This window comes from Polyodon spathula, chromosome 8 (genome assembly GCF_017654505.1).
Source record: "Polyodon spathula isolate WHYD16114869_AA chromosome 8, ASM1765450v1, whole genome shotgun sequence".
Lineage (NCBI taxonomy): Eukaryota > Metazoa > Chordata > Actinopteri > Acipenseriformes > Polyodontidae > Polyodon > Polyodon spathula.
In genome coordinates, this window is record NC_054541.1 from 32038883 (window position 1) to 32055519 (window position 16637).

At 34.5% G+C, this 16637-nt stretch overlaps 1 protein-coding gene across 1 annotated transcript; it reads left to right on the top strand.

Moving 5' to 3' along the window:
* The first annotated feature begins 1275 nt into the window (after window positions 1–1275).
* Window positions 1276–16376, top strand: LOC121319783 (hyaluronidase-4-like). Its single transcript, XM_041257606.1, has 4 exons — window positions 1276–1358; window positions 11864–12838; window positions 13774–13863; window positions 14318–16376. The coding sequence occupies exons 2-4, from the start codon at window positions 11885–11887 to the stop codon at window positions 14711–14713; spliced, it is 1440 nt and encodes a 479-aa protein (XP_041113540.1). The 5' UTR covers window positions 1276–1358; window positions 11864–11884; the 3' UTR covers window positions 14714–16376.
* Window positions 16377–16637: the final 261 nt, after the last annotated feature.

A 16637-nucleotide genomic window follows, 5' to 3' on the forward strand; every position in this document is an offset into this window, starting at 1 on the left:
GATCTTCCACTGCGTAGGTCATGAAAATAGACCCCCCAATAGACCCCCCACAATGTGGATTCTTGTATATAATCACTCTTCTTTACAGCAGCACAATATACAAGTACATGTCTGGTTATTTTCTCTCCAGAGCAATAGGAAACCGTTTTTTTCTATTAAATTAATTTCATTTTTTCTTTGTTTGTATATTTTACCTGTTTAAGAGTGACACATTCAACAATATTTAAAACATTCACAATTCCTTACCTTAATGTTTATTTTTTTAACATGATGGTGAATATTACTGCAATAGGAGCTGCTCAAAATGATTTGAAACACATTTTAAGGCAACCCACGGAAACTTGTAGCGTCAGAAGCAATAACTCAATCTCAGACAAAAAAAAAAAAAACAGGCTTAATAGCTCCTTACATTATACATCTCTTATTATGAATAAATTGAGCCCTCAGTATAACTCTGCTGCACGGTGGTTAAGCTTACCCAAATGCTCTGAAGAGTAATTTCAAGCCACATCACTAAGAAGCTTTAACAGCAAGTATAGACTATTGGACAAGCCCGAACAACACCAAAATACTATCTGACTTCATGACTGCATCACAAGTCACAGAAAGCAACCCCACCACATAAAATCCATCAGGAAAACAACCCGAATCCCACTAATTAGCTATATGAATAACACATAAAACATGTCCCCGTCTTTATCCGCCCAGTCCCAATATTTACATGTCTAGTTGGCTGGGTTAATACTGTAAGTTTGCCTCTACACAGAAGGCGGCAAAGAGGGCTCATCAGTGTGGAATGGAAGCTGTAATATAACAATATTCATAACCAGAATGGGTAACACTTAATGACCATGATGTGTGTTAACAGTATATACAGAAACATAGAAAATAAGAATGAGCAATGAAATACCTGAACCCAATTTGATAAGCGATTCACCAGACATATGCAACAATGTAAGTGTGACTCACAGACAGACACCATCACATATCCCTAGAATCTGATACTTGCAATAATGTATGCAAAATAATGTTAATACCAACTTTTAGGACAACTAGATCAGTGGTTCTCCAGATACAAACAGAATGTATATCCTCAGATTGAGATACTCTCAATGTAAAGAATGCCTAAATGTGCCTTGAAACAGAGGGGGTAACTGTTTAACCAGAAGAATACAAAACTTTGCAACAAATGAAAATTCAATTATTTGAAGCCCATCCTTAAAGGAGAGAGTCAAGGAAAGCTGCCAATTTTAGTTTGTTCACTGAGTCACCACATAATAGTAGGTTTCACTGTGCACTCACAGTAAGACTTGCAGTCACCAAATCTTCTATTGGACTTGGAGACTACAAACATAAAGGTAAAGAATTTATGTACTATAGTTTTAAAAGTATGTCATATGTTAATGTGATCAATCTTTTTTTTTTTGCTACTGATCAGCTTTGTGACTGGTCAAAATGAATGCTCTATTAGCATTAACTTCAAATTGTGTCATTTTAAATATCATTATGATCTTTTCAGAACTCTTCTTTTTTATTATCCTTTAAAAATAATATGATACTCATGTTTTTCATTTGTGAACAGTTTTGAGATCTAGAACCCATTGATGAGAGTGTGACTCAAGTTTCTTTAAAAACGTGAATGTATCAACATGTAATATTCTTTCCTCAGTTACTTGTTGCTAGGGTTACAGTGTAACCTTTATATTTGATAATATTTGGTGTATGGATTGTTCTATAGTCAACCTAGGTAAATGAACTTTTAATTAACTAAAGTAACTTTTAAGTAACCTAACTAAAGCACAATGTGTTTAAATAAAACATTATAAAATCTTATTATAAAAAGTACAGTAGAAAACAAAATAATTGTACATGTAGGACAATATCCTACTGTGTTGGACCGATAACACTGTGGAGCCACAGATCTGTCAGGAAACAACTGAAAGTCCTCCAGTTAACTGTATTTATATTAAACAGCTTAACTTATTCAAAGAGGGACGTTCTGGCATCAAACACATTCTGTGGCGGTTTATATATAATAGTGGGAGTCTGGGGAAAATATTTAATGTACATTTCAAAGCAAGCCACTGTCTGCTTACATGTATGAGCATGTAAGAATTTAAATAACACATACTGTATTTATGTTTTTTTATGTTTTTAATGTTTTTTTAATGTTTTTATACACAATACATGTAAGAACTTTGGTGCTATGCTTTACATATCAATTATTTGCATTTATGATTGCCTTTTAAGTTTGCATATTTTGATTGTGTGGGATTAGTGAAATGTAAGCAGCTTCTAGATGGCATTTTATATAAACAACCGATCTTTGGTTTTAGAATTCTCCTTGCTATAGTTATTCATTCTATGAATCTGTTGTGGAAGATTGCATTAACCTTATTGAAAATGACTAACATCATTAAAAAGCCCAAATCATGAGCCTTGTTTCAGAAAAGACTGCTTATGCCCACTTTCTGTTGTTTTACTACTTCCCTCTCTTCCCTGCAATTTAGTGGTTTAGTTTTGGTTCATATTATTACACAACTCTGCTTTAACTGAATGCCCTTGAGAATGACAGGGTAGACAGCCCCCCCCCCCCCTCTACAATCCAAATAAATACATATACAGCACATTCATTAGGAAACATTCAAATTTAAATACAAAGCCATTCTATCTGTTGAAAGTTTAGGAAGTTTTAATATATTCGTTTACTGTAATTGTAAATTTGATGGCACTTTATTTGGGGTAGTAAGGCATTACCATACGGTATTGTTTAATTTTCATTGCATTACATGAGTTGCCATATTAGAAATAGTAGCTTGTGCTATATAATTGCTGGCATATAGAAAGTTAGCCCGTTGTTGCTTAACCTTAAATCAAACTTTGACCCCAAGCCTTTGATATACTCCTAACATTAAAGTTACTGTAAGTTTTTAATGGTTTGAAAAGAAATTCTGTATACATCAGATGGGATTCAATGTGCGGGTGTTCCTGAGGCACTTACTACAAGATGGATCAACAACCTACAAATAGTTGATAGTGTGCACTGTGGGACGTTTGCCTGTATGTCAAAATCCAAGAATCTTTGTAATTGCTTCTGTATGTTTAATATGAAATATGGATAAAGTGATATGGAACATTTACTCTTCTAATATAAATAGGCTTAGAGGAAATGCTGTATTTGTCTGTCTATCTAAGATGGTGGTAAGTTTAGAAAATATATTTTGTCGACAAGAAACATTGTGTCCTACTCACTTAACTTGAACTGATGCGTTATTTCAAAACTGATTTAAAGTGTCATTTGATGGATCACAAAAGCTTGATTTTCATGAAACTGTTCTATACAAATCTTTTTTTTATCAATGTGTTAAAGCCTTATGAATAAGGTTGTGTTTTTTTGTTTTGTTTTGTTTAGTTTTTTTTGGATATATTCTTGTAGCCCATAAATACACATTGTAAGGTTACTGTACTAATCACTGAGTTCCACAAATGGCTAAAGGCAGGGTGGGAAATATTCAAAAACTTAAGTGTGCCTAATTAAAGGAGCTGTTCTATACCTCTTTTGTTGCAGTTTCTGTTTTCATGTCTCAGCCAAGAAAAAACAGTTGAGAAAAATGCTTTCTTTGTTATTGTGTTCAACTTTACCATTTATTATGAGCCTGAGCTCAATCACCCACAGTCATACGGAAAAATATAAAAGCAAATTTGCTATGGGTTACTGGAAATAACAAGGACATTAATTTCATTTGAATTACATGTGAGAAAGTGTTACCAAAAATAGTACCTGAATGAAGAAAACAAGAAAGGCTTATTGTTTCTATCTTGATTTAACTGCATTATTATTTTGAATTTCCCCAGTTAGTTATTTGTAATTCTTGTACCAATATTCATAACGTAATCATTACAAAATTATAGTTCTCCCACTTTAAAAATATAGTATGTGTTGTTGATTAAATCGTAATTGTATACAGATCATGGAAGAAAACACCCAAAAGGAGCATGTTCAAGAAGCCAGCCTTCCTCCTTACTGTGTAATTGTCACTTGTAATGTATATGGCTGACTTTAACGCTTTCATTTTTTACACCAATACAGCTTGCTTCCTGTTTTGTTACAGTATAGTGTATAAGGTCTAAAAGAGCTATTGTCAGGCAGCAAAGAAAGCTTTTGACTTAATGACTTGCAAAAGTCACTTGGGGAAGCTAAGATAATGGCTTTTCTTATACTCATTATTATTATTATTATTATTATTATTAGTAGTAGTCCTATTTTATAGGACGATAATAGACTACAGCAGCCGTCAAAAGACAGCTGGAGAAAGAATTCAACTTAGCATCCTCTTCAAGAGGATGATAACAAGGTTCATCAATAGTAGTATAATAATGACCACTGATTTCCCATATTAACTAACTCTATGTAAATACATATGATGTTAATGTTCCAAATGTATAGTAAAATGCAAAAAACAAGTTTCTGTTCTGGATTACTTAAATACAGTATCTCAACTGCACCATCTTTACTCTTCGAGAATGCCTTTTTATTCTTGTCTCCCTCACCTACTACATTGCCAGCATTCATTTGAATTTATTGTTGGGGAATGAAGTCTTGAAGTCATAGTCAATAGGGTGTAATACACCAGGCTCAAGTTGTATTTATTTATTTTATTTGATACAGGATGCATGATAGCTCTAGTTAATGTTTTCTTCCCACAACCATCACCAAGAAGAAAATATCCGGAAAAACCTGACACATTGTAATTAAAGATATAAGCCCCTGCCAGGATTCGACTTGTGGTACTAGTGGGCACCTATTGTATTTTATTGTATTCACTGAGAATACTTACTGAAAGTATACTTACTGAAACTAGCATACGGGAATTCATTGTTTTGACAGGAAGGGTTTTTTTTGTTTGGGAAGCAGGCAAGATATGCAGTATTAAGTAATGTAAAATGAAGTCTTCTTATCTAAATTATGTTCCCTTTCAATGGAATGACAACCATTACCGAATGGGAAGAGCCCTCTCTCGAAAACAGAAGTCAGCTGGGGACATGACCTCGAAGGGTAATGGTTGTCATTCTGTTTCAGGGAACCAGGGTTATGGTAATAACCTAACGTTTTCTTCTGCTGACCACTGTGGGTGTGTTTGAGAAGCTTCTCTTTAAAGACATTTCTAAAATAAAATCCAAATGATAGCCTTTAGCAGTGAACACCCCTATACAATCAGATACAACAATCACAATGTTGGACTTTTCATATGAAGGCAAACTGTTCTTGTTTGATTTCTTTGGCCTTCTTAAACTGTATTTTAGCTGATACTTCAGAACATTACTGAGGCAGGATAGCGTCAGGAATGAGAGACTGACAAAGAAGGAGTTCCAGTTTAAGAGCGTAGGCGCACGTTTAATAAACACATAAACAAAGAAAAAGGCACGAGAGCCATAAGAAACAGAAAACAAAAAGACAAAAACAATACAGGGCGGGTTTGCCTTCATTATAAATTATAAGGCTATTCAGTCCATCTTGCTTGTTTGGTTGTTAGTAGCTTATTGATCCCATAATCTCATCAAGCAGCTTTTTGAAGGATCCCAGGGTGTCAGCATCAACAACTTTACAGGGAAGTTGGTTCCAGAGTCCCACAATTCTCTGTGTAAAAAAGTGCCTCCTACCCAATTTCGCCCTTCCCAATTTCACCCTACCACAATTACTTAAACGTTTTTATTTGTATGTTTTATATCAGCACATGCATTTCTTATTTAGTATAATATGGTCTGTCCATTAGTTATAATTACAGGGAAAATTAATCTTTGGTTTGGATTTATCTGCTCTGGGGTGGCATAAAATGCAGTTCTTAATTATTTTTTTTTTACTTGGCTTTGAGGGTGAGGCGTGAGGTTAGTTTTGTGGTTTCCTTGACCACACTGATGTAGTCTCGGATTATTAGTTCAGATAAATAACTGAGTAACTCTTCTGAACCGAGACTGTGCTTACCCTGTAAAGAGACCCCTTTCTCAAGTGAAAATATTCAACTTAACTATTATTTTCCTGTTTCGTGCAGTCTACCAGCCAAATACTATGTGGTGGTGCATAGACACCACAAAGCAGTAATACTATTTTAAAAACTCCATCAGGGACTGCAAATTAATTAATGACTATTTTAAAAGCATATTTTATTTTAAACATTATTTTATGACAATTTTACTTGCCCATTTTAGTCACAAAAATGTTATAAAACATTTTTTGTATATAATAAAATTTCAGTCGAGGGGTTCGCTTTTTATGTTGTTGATGTTGTGGTGGCTGTGGTACAATGCTTACAGAGGGGAGTTTTAACTTCCACCCTGAGTGGGTGATGGATTATATCATTACAGCAATGGAAGCTGTCTTCTGTAATTGAAATACTGTAGTAGAACAAAAGGTGTGGGAGTATTATCTGATGACCGCCAGCCCTTTAGGGAAGAAACGGGTGCCTCATATCCTTCAGGAAAAAATAAAATGACATCAGTCAAAACCTGCCTATTTGAAGGGTGATTATTTAAATTTTAAAGGGATGATTTAAACAACGCTAAGACCAAATTACAGTTGCAGCATACTTTTCAGAACTAAACACTGCATACACCTCTCACTGCTTCAGACTGTATTACTGCACATGTCCTGCTATATGGAAAAAATATAGTAAAGGTAAGAAAATAATTTTGATAAAGTGGTTGGAGTTCAATAAAAACTGTTTTAATGTGCATCAGTAACCAACAGGAAAACAATATATTTGTTTTATAATGTATAGGTGCATTTTTAAGTTATAATTCTAATCATCGTTTTGGTGACGGGCTTCAACTAGATGGCTAATCTTTGCTTGTTATGCTGTATCTTTTTTACTGTTGCCATGCAAAAGGACAGAGTGTTCTGTATGAATAAGAAAAGAAAGTTGGAAAGTTATTTTTTTGGGATATTTCCCTACCTTAGTTGTCCTGATATCAGCAATGTCCTAAATAACGGGTTCAGCTTACCACATCTGCAGTTGTTTACAGCTTTTTGACCTGAAGTTGGAAGGCTTGTGTCATTAAATGTATTTACCTTTTAAATGGAAAATAGTTCTATTGTATCAAATGGGTATAGTGCAGACCAATACCTACAAGGGCAGTGGGTCTGGCTCTTCATCAGTCCAAAGGTTTAGTGAATCCTGTTTGGGAATAAACTTTTAGTCATATAAGATGTCCTAAAACAAAAATGGAAATGCAATCTTTTTTCCTTGATTAATCAGCTAGATCTAATTAATCTAGTTACTAATCAGGGATCCTAGTTTTCCACAATTAAAATAAAAGGCTAAAATTGAGTCACCCATCACATTATAAGATACACAAACTGCACTATTGAATAACACTTAACACAGGAAGTATTTATAGGTACACTTTCATATTTGAAGGAAGTTGCAAGCTCACCAGTGCCATCAATCAACAATATAAACAAATTTATCATTTTAGTTTAAACATTACAAATATGTCTGCGTAGTAATAATGAAAGCAGTTTTATTGAACATGTGTGTTATCAACCAAAAAAAGCCTTGCATGGTTTTTTGCCCCTTGCCTCAAATGTAAAATTTAAAATTCTCTGACAGCATTGAAAACCTGTGTTTTTCCACTTTATTCAGCAGCAAACTGATTTCTGGGATCCCTGCTAATCATTACATGTTCTTTAAGTATGATCAGTAGTTCCCTTTATCTGGTATTGTTTCCGACTCCTATGGATCCAAAAGTTCTTAACAATTTTATGCCTATTTCTAATTTCCCCTTTTTATCCAAAGTTTTAGAGTGAGTAGTAGCTAACCAGCTTATTACATTTCTTGCAGTAAATAATATATATGAGAAATTTCAGTTATGCTTCCGCTCTGGTTATAGTACTGAAGCTGCACTTATCAGAGTTGTAAATGATGTCCTGTTATCTTCCGATACGGGCTCACCTTCAGTTTTTATACTTCTGTGTCTAAGTGCAACATTCAACACTATCGATCATCCTATTTTTATTGATTGTCTTGAAAATGTAGTAGGACTATCAGATTGTGTCCTGTCTTGGTTTCAGTCTTATCTTTCAAATAGGTTTCAATTTGTTAAAATTGTGGAATAACCCTCTTTTTTTAAATTTGATGTTACGTGTGATGTCCCACAGGGTTTGGCTATTGGTCTAATTTGGCTTTCCTTGTATATACTACCCTTGGGTGATATTGTTCATTGACATGAGATATATTTTTATTGTTATGCTGATGGTACCCAATTATGTTTATCTCTAAAACTAGACGACACCTCAGCTGAAAATAATCTTACTTGCTGACATTAGTCTTGCTTGACATTAATCAATGGATATCACAAAACGTTTTAATGTTAAACCCATATAAAACAGAGATGAGGCTTTTGGGATCACAGGATGAACTAAATAATATAAATCCATCTGATTTTATATTTGGTAGTTTCTTCTCAGAGTTGAAGGCTAAAATGAAAAATCTGGTGTATTTTTTGATCCAGATGTTTCATTAGATAGTGTCTATAGTGTCTTTTTTCATTTAAGAAATATTGCTAAAAAGACGTTATCTTTTGCTGATGGACTCTGAGAGACTGAAACATGCTTTCGTAGCACATAGGATTGCAATGCTCTTTTCTCTGATATTTCAAGTTGTGTTTTTATTATTATTTTATTATTAATTATTTTATAGGAGATGAACTGCAGTCTTTATTATTATTAAAAAAAAAAAAAAATAGCAAGGCTTGGGTATGAGACAGCATTTGCCTTTGATTTAGATGAAAAATAGACATACTGCCCAAATTCAGCAAGCTACAATGGATGCAGAATTGTGTTGCACATGTTTTTAGCATTACACTGTATCAGAGAGCAGACCAGTGCTTTTCTAAGCTTGTGTAATGACAAGAGAAAGTGCACAGATGATTGCATGAAGTCAAAAGGATTACACGCGCGTCACTATCGTTCTGGCTGAATTTGCAATTACAGTTCATCTTGCTTTTTTCCCCCAACATGGGCTTTGATCAAAACCCTCCTCTTTGGGAGTAGTTTCCATTCAGTTAAAGCATTTTTGCGGGAGTCTTATGTTTCAGTTTTGCAGAGTGAAGTAAAACATACTGGAATCCCCATCCAGATGTATTTAAGGAGCTTTGGAGGTATTTCGAATCAATGGGTAAAAATGTTTTTTTTTTGTTCATTAATATCTTCTTAATACACACAGCATGTATGTAATGTGATACATACTTTGGATCCTTTCTGTGTTTGATGCAGAGGTATCTTTGAGCTGAACCTCATGTTTTAAGCAGTATGAAGAAAAGTGCTCTTAAATGTTTTGAACACATTGTTGAGGGTTTGCATTAGATGTACGCTTTAATAGTGTTTTTGGGGTTTTTTTTCACTTTTAAATTGTAAAGCTTCAGATGAATACTATAACAGAATTAAAGAGATGGAGAGCACACCTTAAACAAAGATGCTTGTGAGTGTATAGCGGTATGATTGAAAAATTAAGATATTGTATGAGTTTCCTACGTTAGGGATTTGAAATGCTTGGAGACATTGAAAAAGACTTCTAGTCAAAGTTATTGTGTAATTGAAGTATTTTTGGATTTTGAATGTTGAGTGATGATGCCTCCCAGTGGCTTTTCTGATCAGGCAAAAAAAAATTAAAAAATTCTACTGGAACTACTGCATTTTCTGCATTTATAATTCTTTGCATATTCTTTTGTGGAATAAAAAGTTGTAATACTCTATTGCACCATAGTCCAAGTGCTAAGTATATTTAAGACATTTACTTAAACAGCTATGGCTAAAAGTTTTGCATCACATATTTTTGATATTTTATTTATCATGTAATCAAAGAAACTACAAAATTATATTGCAAAAGTCTACTGGAAGCCATATTAGTAGTACAGTATTTCATGTTAAATTTCGGAATGTCATATTTTTCAACTTTTGTCAGTTTTTCATTAAGTATATGGAAAATTATAAAGTGGTATATAATTAAATATGTTAACATAACATTATTCTGCAGGTTTCACTCAACTTTATGAAGGAAAATGTGTTAATTCTATAGGGTGATACAAAACTTTAGGGCAGAACTGTACAGTACAGTACACAAACCAGTAAAAAAAATGCATTTATCGTCCTAGATTATAATTGTATAACAATATTTAAAAAGTCTCAGTGATATTTGTGCAGACCTCTAAATCCAACATGGCTTGAACTGGTTTATTTTCATAAAAACTAAACTTTAATGAATAACAGCACAGTACTGTATTGTGCACACATGTTATTAAGATATGAGTTGTGGCTTTTTTGGAGCATAGTTTCAACCAATAGTATAGCAACCTTATGACATGTATTCCCAGAAACAAAAGAATAAATGACATAACTGTTATTAAAATGAAATTACAGTAAAAAGAATGTTTAATATTTGTAATAGCATGGGTAGTATGATCATTTACTTTGCATTGTGTGTCCTGTAGATGAAAGCATTACAAAGTAGTTACAGTATACTTTTTGTCAACTACTGACTAAAACATTTTGTAATGGATCTCCTCCTAATGGCTGATGAGTTAATACTGACATCAATGTAAGACATGTACTCTCAATTACAAAGCTTGTTCTATAGATTAATGGTGAGATGTTTGCATCCAGCCATCGCCTTCCTATTCAATTGAATGGGTTGAGATGCTAATTAATTACAATGTAATACTGTAACAATTCATTCATATAAACTATATTTCCATTCTGTTCCCCCACTCCCCCACCCTATAACTTAGGTGTATTATAATTACATTGTAATAATTGTGTTATTATTCTTTAGTAATAAGTTTCTTATATGGCTTCAATGCACAATTGTGAAACCATTATAATGTGGGTGTATAACACTGAAGGAATGGTATTTGGACTATTGGCAATCCAAAAGTTACAAGGGACTAACATAAAAACAGACTAACTAAAACATTAAGCTTGTTTAAACCATAGGCAGACTGTAGGTAAAAAAAAAAAGCACAATCTGCTTCGCTTTTGGAGTCACTGGTGTTTTTAAAATATTAAAGTAGTAATGCATATTAATTTCTAATTGCAACTACTTCAAACAGACTGAATGTTCTGCTTGCTATACCATTCTAATGACGCAGGCACAGAAATGCTGGAATTCCCAGTCTACGGCTGGCATTAGCAAACTGCACAGACAGTACTCTGCAGTTCAGAAGCTCATCAGGGTGCTTTTTGCATCAAGATTATCCAAAACACAGCATCTGTTCAAAATAAACAGGTCGTCAATGCTCTAATTTTGGTAAGAGATATTTGAGTCTTTTTGGAAGCAATACCTATCATTTCAATTATGTGGGCAGAATGCTGGCTTTTGGATTCTCAGTTCTGGTTTGGGGTTTGGTCAACTCTTTGGGTGTGAACTATACTGACAGTTCTTAACCTCTGACACCAGCAAAATAAATACATTTCCTTATAGCTCAATAACTACGGGGCCTTTTGAGCTTTAAGTTTACTCATATTTTTGTTTAGTTTTTAATGAATAGTTTAATTCATGAAAGAAATAGCTTCTTGCAGCTTTTAATATAATGACTGAATGATTTACAACTACTGTACTGTTCACAATGCTGTGAAAATATTTTCTATTGGCTGACAAAATAGGGACACACAAAGGTGTATACAGTGATGAAGTGCGAACACTGAGGAATTGTTTACACTTAACCTTTAACTCCTAATAAATTGTCCTGACACTACATTGACCTGGTCACTATGGAAAGCCACATGCTACTGTTGATCCAGCAACATAGATCATGGAAATACATTTACCTTACATTTATATATACAGTGTTTTTTTTGTTTGTTTTCTAGGTTGAATGAAATTCCACAGAGATGAATAACATGATGAGAAAAATAACACCAAGCCATGCAGTACCTTTAACATGCATTCTGAGCTGCACTTGGATGTTGATTCTGATCGCTTCTTCATTTGCACTGAAACCTGCCAAAACTCCTGTGATAGGAAAAAAACCTTTTATTGCTGCTTGGAATGCACCTATAGACCTCTGTACAACAAAGTACAATATAAGCGTCAATCTCAAAATGTTTCACATCAATGGGAGCCCAAGGGCTTCTTTAACAGGACAGAATGTCACCATATTTTATGCAAACAGACTTGGATACTATCCTTTCTATACAGAACAGGGCTTACCAGTAAATGGTGGGATTCCACAGAACTGCAGTTTGGAAACTCATCTACTGAAAGCAGATGAGGACATTAAGTTTTATATACCTTCAGCCAATTTCAGTGGACTGGCAATTATTGACTGGGAATACTGGAGACCACAGTGGAAGCGGAACTGGCACAAGAAGGACATATACAAGAGGAAATCCAGGGAACTAATATCTAAAGCCTATATAAATGTTACTGCTGAGCAAATTGAACATTTAGCACAGGACAGGTTTGAGCAAAGCGCCATGGCATTCATGAAGCAGACAGTTGAGCTTGGAATTCAAAACCGTCCGAAAGGCCTGTGGGGCTACTACCTGTACCCAGACTGCCACAATTACAATCTTCATGAAGAGAACTACACAGGCTCCTGCCCTGTGTTGGAAAGCCTTAGGAATGATGAACTCTTCTGGCTATGGAACAGCAGTACAGCTCTCTTCCCATCCGTGGCTATTAAGAAATCTCATGCGGACAGCATCAACAACTTACACTTCTCCAAATTCCGAGTTCTTGAATCCATGAGGATTGCTTCCATGACATCAATGGATTATGATCTTCCAACATTTGTCTACACTCGTCTTGGATACCGTGATGATCCACTGTCATTTCTGTCAACGGTATATATTGTTAAGCCAAACAAAGAGATCCCTTATAAATGACTACTGCGGTATACTATAGCAAATTCTAGTAAAGCACATACTATAGTAAATACATATTATTGTGGGAATAGTCAAAGTTAGTTGGGCAAAAGTCATTTCCATTTAATGGCTGACAGATTGCTGAACAGCATTAAAATCATGTAAGCCCTAAATGTAGGATGAAGGCAAATAGGCAGGGCAATGTGTGACCTAAAGCAAACGGTCCAAGAAAGATATATACATGTGTCAGTACAGGTTTTTGCAAGACAGTCTAGGTTTAAACATGAACTCACCTATCAATTTACCATGATTCCAATTGCAGGGTATCTGGTAAGGTGAGTTGTTGTCCTCTGAATAAGTAAACAAAAATATATTTTAGTATTGAACACACTGATCCTTATATATTCTCTCTATAGTAAGCTGTTTAATACATACAAGTTCACTCTTCATTTTGGGGAAAGGAATTCTTAAACAAAGTTGTAAACATGTAAGTCTCTAAAGTATTAAGTAATCTTACTTTCTGTAGAAAAAAAGAATGTCTCTCAAAAAAGCCAGGCTGAAAAGCTCAACATTTTTTTCCTTTCAGTTTTTTATTTGTCAGTTCCTTTCCAATTATGCCAGTTCTCCTTGTGTCATATATCTCATAAAAATGTGTGTCTTTCCTAAATATGAAACTAATGGAGCAGAATCCCTGAAAGCAAGGTACACCACTTAACTGTACCAGTAGTAAATCCCATAAATGTATCCTAAAACTGTCTTGAAAATTCAAAACAATATTCAATGGTAAAAGGAGGAAATGTGGTTGCCTTTTAAAGAAATGCTGACATGAATGAGGCGACAGTGCTTCCGTGTGTGCATTACATTGCCTTATTTGATGGTGCCTTAACTAAAGCGCAATTTGTTTCAAATTCCAGCAAGATCTTATTTACACTATTGGAGAAAGTGCAGCTTTGGGTGCTGCAGGATTTGTTATTTGGGGAGATCTCAATCTCACCTCATCCAGGGTAAGTATGTATTTCTAATATACTGTATATATATATATGGTAAAAGAAATTTGCTAAATGATATGACAAACATTTATACAATGCCCTCAATTGAAGACATGGACAACACTGAAAAAGGCTTGCCATATAATTTTGTACATTTAAAAAAATATTTCTAAGTATACCGCCATTGATTTATTCTGTAGTTTTGTACACAATATGTTGTTGTCAACTGAAGAAGTTTGTGGATCAAAGTGCTAACCTTCAAGATGTTTCAAGTTAAGCAAAGTTTTAAGAGCTTATGGGGAGTAGCTGTAATGTCTCATGTGCTAAATCTGGTAAACGTGCTCTTTCGGGGTGAAGAATTAAGTCCCCGCATGTAAAAGTGAGGGTTAGCCCCTTCATTCACGGGTGCTGTTAAAGTTTTGGTTTATAATAAATGGACTGCCTTTTTTTTCTTCTTTTTTTTTTGCAGCATAACTGTTCCAAAGTAAAGTTGTTTATGAGTTATGAATTGGGTCTATATATCACAAACGTGACAAAAGCAGCTGAAGTGTGCAGCGAGTTTCTCTGCCAGAACAATGGGAGGTGTGTGAGAAAGGATTGGCAGGCCCTTCACTATTTACACTTGAACCCAAATAGCTACATGATACAGCCTTCAAAGGAGGGTGAGTTTATTGTCACAGGACAGGCTTCAAGTGAAGAGCTCTCAGACTTGAGAGATAAGTTTTCTTGCCACTGTTACCAAGGACACAGTGGACACAAATGTGACATCCTGGACAAACCAGAAAAACCTGATAGCTCCACATCCAAACCTTTCAATTCTGTGGTGACAGTTTTTCTGCTTTCCGTTGTGAACTTCATTGTATAAAGACTATGGGCCAACGATTAGGAATATAAGACCACTATTTCAATGAATGCATATGGATGGCATATTCATCAAACTGAAATTTGGGGGATTGGTTATTTGAATGATTGCTCTCTCATTAGATCAATTCCTCGTATGCTATATAAATCTCAGGTAAACTCACCTGGTTGTTGCCGTTGCAAACCCAGTTGTAACCATATCCTCCACCTCCCCAAGCTCCACCTTAATTCAGGCAATCCCCGTTGATGGGCTTGGGGAAGGGCGTGGCTCATCATGGTCCACCCTGCTGATCCTGGCATCGCCAGATCAGTGCCTGTTTCAGAGGGCGTTGCTTCTTCTTCTTCCCTTAACAAGCGGGACCAGCGGCCAAATAGTCCATAATCACCACTTCATCATATCCAAACAAGCAGTCCGACATTGAATAAGCAATTTTTGTAGTCTTTTTTTGTGTATTTGTTTAATAGGTATAGAATTTCAAATCTGTATTAAGGAAGAGGGTATGATGGGAATAACATTATAAATCTCTATTAGGAACACTTGGATTGGGTCTCCAATAGCTCACATAGTAAAGGCACATTGAGGTACAAATGCAGGATGAGTTAAGTGACCAAAAGATTGCTGGTTCAAATACTGTTGGCACCAAGTTGACAATATTGGCTGGGGTGGTTATGGTAGAAGAAGAGAGCCTTTGACAAGATAAAATCCTATATTAGTATACTCTAGAGTATGCAAAAAAGGTTGAGGTAGAACAGCATATCTACAGTAATGGTCCCAAATACTACATCCATTTTATTTACATATTTCAGAAATGTTGTTATGTGCATATTTTTTTTTTCTATTTTATCTTAACACATTTTGCTATCCAAATAATGGCTGAACTGTTGGTGAAAAGTACTTCAATATTTATATGCATTACATTGGGTGGGTTTGCACATAATGCATCAACTGTCCAAAAATATTCCAAAGTCTTTCCTGTTCTCCATGCCCAGTTCATGGTGCCATATACCCATGATGATGTAAATCCTCCTTTTAGGCTTATTTGTAATACAGTATTTCCATGTTTAACTTGAAAATATGTGACTGAAAAATGTGATACAATATTCACCAATCTAGTACATTAAGCAGTGGAACAATTACCTACAATGGCTGACAAATGTTTCAGAGAAAAGCTGCATTATAATATTTCTTCTGTGTTAAATACTGTGCCTTCCAGGAGCCGGTTTTTAATATCTGTTGTTTGTTTTATATTTTTGTTGTTGTTGTTGTTTTGTGGGGTGAATAGAGGGTCCTAGGATGTAAAACTGCTTATATTTAAGAGGCAACAGAAACTGAAGACAATATAAAACAAACCTATCCAAGGCCTTTTCTGAACACATTGAAACAATATTTGTCATTCAGTGACACGAAGTTGAATGTTATATATAAGCTATAAAAACATAAAAAACAATTATTTAGCTATGAAGTCTAAAACAGTAAGAACAATGTCGGCGTACATGTACATGTTTGTGCTATAGAATTATATATCTATGTATTTATCTTATTGTGGTATGACTAATATTGAAAAATTGTACTGTAGCATCATCTTAAAATGTTTACATACTTATAATATGTATATATTTATATAAAATGTTTGTGTGACATAATGAGAACAGGTGATTTGTATTGCCATCAGAGAAACTTTATGAAATTATACATAATTTGATAAAAGTTTGGATTATTCTCGTCAAATTATTGAATCATTGATTGGGTCCAGTTTTTTTTGTTATTATAAGATTACATGTGTAATAAGTGTTCTATTATAAATATCATACAAAGGTATTTAGAGCTGCTTGCACCGATTATTAAATGTAAATGGAATATCCTAGTCACGCCATCTCTCAAGAGGCTCTAGTCTAAATACAAAAGTAAACTATGTGTCTATTTGTGT

Excerpts from the sequence above, each read along its gene's own strand:
- LOC121319783 (XM_041257606.1), top strand. The coding sequence starts at position 11,885 with ATGAATAACATGATGAGAAAAATAACACCAAGCCATGCAGTACCTTTA. Across the intron at positions 12,839-13,773 it reads CACTGTCATTTCTGTCAACG|CAAGATCTTATTTACACTAT; the intron begins GTATATATTGTT and ends TTCAAATTCCAG. Across the intron at positions 13,864-14,317 it reads TCAATCTCACCTCATCCAGG|CATAACTGTTCCAAAGTAAA; the intron begins GTAAGTATGTAT and ends TTTTTTTTGCAG.